The following is a 7749-nucleotide window of genomic DNA, read 5'->3' on the forward strand; positions in this document are numbered from 1 at the left end:
TGCTTGCACGTTTGGAAAATACTAACTTAATTATGATATGAACTAGTTATATTTTGACCACGTCACAAAAATCGTGTCAATATATTTCTTACCTTTCAAATTGCTCGGTACAATCTTTTCTGTAGTGTTGTATGCCCCTGACTCAATAAAGCATTTCTCATTTCAACTACGAAACATACGTTATACCTACGTTCCGTAACTTCCAAGAAGGTGGAGAACAATGTTCATCTTAGCAAGAACAATCAAAATGGCAACCAGGGTTACTATTGATTTATAGCCATTAAAGGAATGTCTTATCCGCGAAATGACTACACACTCGTAGTCTATGATTGATAGCAGTGCCATGTCATAGCAGCTGCTGTGTACAGCATTAAACAGCCTCTGTCATACAAGTAGTCCGCTTGTTGAACAAATATATTCAGCAGCGTGACATTGATCAGCCAAAGCTTGAAATAAAACGGGCGTTTTCCATCAACGTCGGGCCCGCACGCCCGCGATAATACCGCGTGTCATGCATGCCACAATTTTTTACATTGCTCGCTCAAACCGCACCCCAAAATAATATTGGAGGCGTAAACAAGCAAACAAAATGGGCCAGTCACGGGAGCTGTGGCTGTTGATGTGTCGATACTTTTGCTATCGATGTATAATGCTTACGAAGTAGATGTCGTTTTGTCACGATTTATAAAGATATTTTTTTCGTTAGGCAAGTATACTGTGGAAATCCTACATTTTAAGAATACGATTCTGAAGCTGCTGGAGTGTTCTGATTCCGTCTGAGGTACTAATATGTTAGAGTATAGGTACCTACTCAGTCTAGTTACTGGTAAATTCAACACCGAATGGCTATATTTGTGATGTATTTCAGTGACCTGAAAAGGGTCGGTCACTCCACTGTTAAGTCTCCACTGTAAAAGGACGACTCTCTCATTTACCAGAGACAAATGGAGGACCTTTACAAATAAAGTCGTTTTTGGATTCTCTATTCGAGATTATCAAACGACATCGATAGTTGCCGATGGACAACACTACTCTTAGCAGCAGTTGTTTGAAACGCCTAACAACTGCTAGGTGGCGTGTCGATCGCAGCTGGAGCCTTTCATATTTAACTAAGTGTGAACATAATTGCGGAGGGTGGTACACTCGGCTCGACAATTACGTCACATGCAGCCGACTGTATTAGGAGCGCATAGCAACTCTGTAGTCGTACGCTTAGTTGGGGAATGCTTGTTTTATTTTAGAGCACTTTTTAGGCATGTAGAACTAAAATATGCCTTCATATAAGTGTCATTTAACAGCGGATTACTTGATTCAATCGCAGAGCGGGAATTTGCGTCGTATTTAGACGTTGATTCACTCTGGCATGCATTTTAGCGCGGTCGGTGATGCGTGATTTGCCACTTAAAAAAGTTTTCTAAGGATCAACCTATTAATCTATTGGGTGTATAAGGGATAAACTACGTTTTTTCCACCGATTCTGACCACCCTATTATTGTATAAGTTGGTTTTATAAGGGTATTGACACGTGCCCTTATCTTCGTGAATCTTGTACGAGCGTAGAAATCCTGAATGCGTAGGTACTATAATACACGACTAGTGATGCTTTACAAAGCGTGTGCTTCAGCGATCGTTTTGTAACACACGTGTATTAAGCTCGAGTTAGGCTTCTCCTAAAGTTCACAAAAGCTTTTTCCAAACGGAAGCTTTACGTTTTAGTTGGACTGTACCCGCAGATGCGAGGGTCGCGGGCGTTTCGTTTCGCGCCACAGCGTCAGATCACCGATAAGACCTTAATATCGATGGCGATAAGCAGGTGGACGTGTTGTTTTGGTAATCACTGTGCAATTAGCGCACGGACCGGTGTGCTACTGTTGCTGGTAGAGGCGAAGGTTGCTTGAAAGATTTTCCCACAAGACAAAGCTGCTTTGTATTTTATGAATAGGTAGTGTTACGACAACCCTCTGGATAAACGGGACTATTCCCACCTCTCCGTCCCACCACTGCAACTCCTGTGTAGCCAGGATCTACAGCTTGACCGCCATAAAAACCCAACCAATGAAGGTCAAGTTTGTCCCGGGGGAAAGCTAGATGGCTCGCTCACTGGACACTCCATTATGTTGGGACGTCCACCCATATAAGGTTGAAAGCGATGACTTTAAAAAGGTTGCAGGAAAGCATTCCAGTCTCCTCCTACCAAACGGCCAATCTGGAAATCAAGGTAGACAGATGACCTTAGAAAGGCTTGGAAATAATTGCGAGAGGCATATGTCCAGCAGTGGGCTTCCTGAAATAATTATGACACTGAATGTAAACTCAGGAATATTCCTAATATTTAACCAATCAGAGGCCTAAATCTGCGCCATCTATGTTTATAATTTCATTCCCGTAATATTAACAAGTCTATCCCTTACCAAGTCATTAAAGCATAAGCTATGCATAATTTACTTAAGGTTACGTACATTTTAATCATTGTCAAACAACATAATCACACATTAATTTCTTTCCAGCGGTGAGCGCGAACAAAATAGCGAAGCGAACGGAGCTCGCGCCGAACAAAGGCGGCCCGTTCGCGGCTGCTCTGCGAACGCTCGCCAAGAACGCGGGGCCCGACGCCAAGGACGGTGAGTGCTTACTGCGCTGCTGCCTCAAGCTCTGCTGGTGGAACACGCAACTACCCTCATTTCCCAATCATTTATATAACGCCCTTGAGAGAAACCTTGTAAACTTTCAAGTCATGTTGAAATTTTTGCGTTTTCCACCACCAAAGTTATCCCTTTTCATTTTTTATTTTCGTTCCTAAAGCGATTTATATTCGGGCCAACACTTGTTGGGTTTCGTATTAGTCCATACTGTTTTCATTACTGCTAGGAATACCTTTGATTACTTACTCGATTATTTGCATATCATTGTGATGGTTGACCAAAGTGTTTCAGTCACTTTAGTCAATCTTTTAGCTTTTGTAAAATGTTTGTTATCTTTATATTTATTAAGCTTTGTGCATATTTGCAATTAGTTCTGTATTTGTGTAACCATAATCTTTTTGTTTTTAAGAGTCGCTTCGATCCGGCTCAAAGGACCAATTTTCCTATTTATATGACTAAATAATATATTAAAGGTGATCCGTTTGCTCGTTTGCCTCCTATCACATAAAAAAAAAAAAAAATTCTTTAAATATTTTAGTATTAGTACTTGAATGTAATTTTGTGCTAAAGTATTAATATTTTGAATGATATGCACCCAGAAAGGTCACCATGAATCAAGGATCGCTCATTTTCATATTCTTATCCTAAATTACTATCATCTAATGTAGTGTCGCAACTGGTTGATTTTTGGTCATTTTGAAACTGATTAAAATTCCCAAAAATCATCCATTATATCCGATTATCAATTAATATAAAAAATCGTAATAAGCACTGACTTGTTGCTAAAATTTAAAAAAAAACCAAGTCAGACTATAATCTTGATTGATCCTGTTCAAAAAGCCTTAAAATCCTATTCAAAAAAGCTTGAAGGATCTTTTGAAAAAGTGAAAAGAATCATCCTTCATAACAATATTATTCTGCCACAAATAATCATCAATCCTACTTAAAAATCCGGCTCGAAGGACCAACCGTCCTCGACCCTTCTCGTAGCAATATTATTCCGCCACAAATAATCATCAATCCTACTTAAAAATCCGGCTCGAAGGACCATTTAGTAAGGCTCGAAGGACCAACCGTCCTCGAGCCTTCCCGTAGCGGCCGTGTTCAGTGTGCGAGTGTGCAGGCGCCGCCGCCGCCGAGCCGAGCAAAGAGAAGCCGCCGCCCGCCGCCAAGCGTGCCTCGCCGCACCATCTGCCGTCCAGCGGGTTCCAGCCGTATAGACCTGATGATAGGTGAGTCATGCTCACATTATCTATACATGTAATAAATCTGTACAGAGGTCAATTCTGTACATGAAATATATTTTCAAAATAACTATCAGGGGGTGATTAGTGATCGATACTGATGCCAAAAATGCAATCAGTAAAATTTTTGTCTGTCTGTCTGTCTGTATGTTCCTTATAGAAACAAAAACTACTCGACGGATTTTAACGAAACTTGGTACAATTATTTGTACATTCATACTCCTGGGCAGGTTATAATATACATACTTAGGAATTCAACTTAAAGCTTAGTTACAACAGGATATTGCAAAATTCCCACGGGAACGGGAGTTGGCGGGAAAAAACATTTGTATGAAAAAATCTTAACCGCGTAAGATAGATGAAGGGGGTAAAACGGGATCCACGCGTACGAAGTCGCGGGCGGCCGCTAATAATAAAATATTATTAGGGTTTCACTAAAAACTTCAAACACACTCAAAAATTCTTGCCAGGCGATTGCTAACTGCTGAGCTACTTAGACATTGGGTAAACCCGACCTCTTTTTGTTTTGGTGGTAAAAATGCATTGATTTGCATACCCGCCGCTGTAGTAGCGCGACGGGTATGTGGGGCTCTCTCCTCCAGAAGGGAGGGACCTATAAACCTGACCCACCTTAAGCAATTTCAATTTCTTTAAGTTCTTAGAAGTTAACATTATATTCTTATTAATAACTAAATTCGTTCCAAGATAGCTATCCCCTCATCCTTTACTGGTTAGGTTTCATTGGAGGCCAAACTGCAGATCCTGGTTAAACAGCAGTTTGCAGTGGTGGAAAAGAGGTGGCAATAGTCCCGGAAATTTTACTCATTGAAAAATTGGAGAAGGTCGTTTTCTTGTAGTGAAGTCTAAATGACCTTAATATCATGAATAATATTTTAAAACCTTAGGCTTTCTTATTAACCAGAGGTAAAAAGGTTTTGGCGTGTTCGCATATTTTTTCCTCAGTCGCCTCTTATGACATCCACGGGAAGAGTGGGTCCTATTCAACTCTAACGGAACCATAAACAATGAATGTTTGACTATTAGAATTCTCCCCACAGCAGACAGTTTCACCAAAACATAAAATACGAATCTTTGACTAATACAACAGTTCTTCCCACAGCAGACAAGTCTCATCAAAACTTAAATAATATGGATCTTTGACTAATATACTTCTCTCCACAGCAGACTGTCGCACCCGGCGGCGGCGTCGTTTCCGCTGCTGGAGCCCACCGCCTACTCGCCCTACCACCCCAGCCTCTACTCCAGCGCAGCGCTGCAGTACAGGTAAAGCGCTTTATTTATTCATCCAATAACATAGTAAATTGTACTCTTAAAACTACTTAGGCTGGTTACTTCCACTTCTGAAGCGATAGATGGATACTGTAGAGGCTGCATGGAGACAGAAGAAACTCCACAGCATGTGCTAATCAAATGCAGGAGCGTGACAGTTCAATGAGTTGAATCAAATTATTCTAAATTTGCATGTCCAACTTGACCAGGCTAGAAAACTCCGTTTCCGAGCTTGCCGAAGGTACGGGTTATGATTGTAACAATCTATGTGGATAATTTGCATTTACTTATATTCCTCCATTGTGCTTCAACAATTTATCCGATTTTGATGAATAAGATGTCATCAATCGATTCGTTATTATGCCCTGGGTAACATAGGCTACATCCTTAGGTAAACGCACACTTACCCAAGCCGAACGAATCGAAAGAAATTATGTTATAGCCCAACTACAGCTTTTTTAGCCTTTTTATCATGTTGGTTTATTTGTCTTTGTGACTTATACTAGAGTAAATACAACTGAGTAGGTCATCTTCATAGAAACGCCCGAGCGCGGTTTGTATGTGAGCGCGCACGCATACACTGACAAAATTTAGCGTTGATTAGCGGTGAGTTGCCCCGAATTTTGTCAGTGTGTGCGTGCGCGCCGCATACGTATTGGCGCGCTCACATACAAACCGCGCTCGGTGCGTTTCTATGAAGATGACCTACTCATTTGTATTTCCTCCGCTTACTTATATCCTCTACGTTTGTCGGCCGTTTGGTGTAGTGGTTCAGAACGGACTACTATGCCGAGAGGTCCCGGGTTCGATTCCCGGCCGGGCAGAAATTGAAATGATGAATTTTAATTTCTGTGACGGGTCTGGGTGTTACTATGTATAATATGTATGTATTTAAAAAAAAAGTATATAAGTAGTATATCCGTTAAGCTAGCACCCATAACACAAGCATATTAATTGCTTACTTTGGGGCTAGATGGCGCTGTATGAGATTGTCCAAAGATATTTATTTATACCTATTTACTTTATAAGCATTTGAACTGTGGTACAAATAATGTTATTTCCCCGCAGGCTAGCGGCGGAAGAGCAGATGTACTTAGAGCGGGTGTTTCGCAGCGGCGTGGGCGTCGGCTGGCTACCGCCCTACGCGCTCTATCCGCCGTTAGCGCCGCCACTGCCGCTCGTCGGACACCACGCGCCACATGCACATGCACATGCTCACGCGGCCCATGCCCATGCGGCGCATATGCATGAACGGGAGAGAGATAGAGATGATAGGGAGAAGGAAATTGCGTTGCAAAGGGAACGGGAGAGGGAGAGAGAACGGGAACGGGAGAGGGAGAGGTAAGACTTCGTTTTAATGTCCATTTTTGCTGGCACTCGTCGCGTGTGAGCGAGAGAAAGATAGAGTCAACGGAAAGAAAGACATCGCGCTTTAGAGTGAGCAGGAGATAGCGAGAGAGAAAGGGAAAGGATGAGGAAAAGGTGAGACTTCATTTTAAGCTTTCTAGCCGTCGCTGGCGCCGCCACTGCCGCTCGTCGGACACCACGCGCCCCATGCCCATGCTCATGCACATGCGGCGCATATGCATGAACGGGAGAGGGAGAGAGAACGGGAAAGGTAAGACTTTATTTTAGCGTCCATTTTTGGTGGCGCTTGTCGCACGTGTACATGCACCAGTATGAGCGAGATAAAGGTAATAGGCAGGAGATCGCGCTACAAAAAGAGTGGAAGCCGGAGGGAACGAGAAACGTTAATTTTAATGATGATTTTGCTGAGGCGAACGTGTTACGTTATACAAATTAGAAAAAAAAAATAGAATATGGTGTATTTGCTGTTTAATTAAGTGTTGACTGTTGATGGTCGCACGCGTAAGAATAGAATAGAATAGAAAACTTTTTATTTGCAAGAAAGGTATACAAGCAGCCTAGACATAGATTCAAACAGAGAGAAATAAACAAGTGGACAACAACGTAAGAATGTAACACCTTAAAATCCCTGGTCGTAACTATTTCTTAACGTTCGCAGAGAGCGCGAGCGCGAGCAACGCGAGAAAGAGCAACGCGAGCGCGAGCGGCTCGCGCGCGAGAAAGAGACGCGCACGCGCGAAGCGCTCCGCGACGAGCAGCGAGCACTCGCCGCGCTCGCGCCGCACCTGCCGCACCCCGGCGTGTTCCTGCGCGCGCCGCTGCTGCCGCCGCCGCTGCTGTACCGGCCCTACCGGCCCTACGCGCCCTACCCGCCGCCGCCAGACCCTGCGCCGCCGCCCGTCTCCGCAGGTAGCTAGACCTCTCCGCAGCCGCCCTGCTGTACCGGCCCTACGCGCCCTACCCGCCGCCGCCAGACCCTGCGCCGCCGCCCGTCTCCGCAGGTAGCTAGACCTCTCCGCAGGTAGCTAGACCTCTCCGCAGGTAGCTAGACCTCTCCGCAGCCCGTCTCCGCAGGTAGCTAGACCTCTCCGCCGCCCGTCTCCGCAGGTAGCTAGACCTCTCCACAGCCCGTCTCCGCAGGTAGCTAGACCTCCCACAGCCGCCCTGCTCTACCGGCCCTACCGGCCCTACGCGCCCTACGAGCC

General features: G+C 44.1%; 1 protein-coding gene across 2 annotated transcripts in view; it reads left to right on the forward strand.

Annotated features, from left to right (window-relative positions):
- The window catches only part of LOC114357468 (genetic suppressor element 1-like), a 32511-nt gene extending 24981 nt beyond the window's left edge, over positions 1-7530 (forward strand). Inside the window, exons 2-6 of one of the 2 annotated variants that reach the window (XM_028311083.1) lie at positions 2508-2621; positions 3766-3874; positions 5072-5170; positions 6245-6517; positions 7203-7530. In XM_028311083.1, the coding sequence (XP_028166884.1) occupies positions 2508-2621; positions 3766-3874; positions 5072-5170; positions 6245-6517; positions 7203-7461 (854 nt within the window). In that variant the 3' untranslated portion in view covers positions 7462-7530. Of the gene's footprint in view, positions 1-2507; positions 2622-3765; positions 3875-5068; positions 5171-6244; positions 6518-7202 lie in introns of both variants that reach the window. The other variant, XM_028311082.1, reaches the window with a different exon arrangement.
- The last annotated feature ends 219 nt before the right edge of the window (positions 7531-7749 follow it).

This window comes from Ostrinia furnacalis, unplaced genomic scaffold (genome assembly GCF_004193835.3).
Source record: "Ostrinia furnacalis isolate ACB-3 unplaced genomic scaffold, ASM419383v2 OfSCF3159, whole genome shotgun sequence".
NCBI lineage: Eukaryota > Metazoa > Arthropoda > Insecta > Lepidoptera > Crambidae > Ostrinia > Ostrinia furnacalis.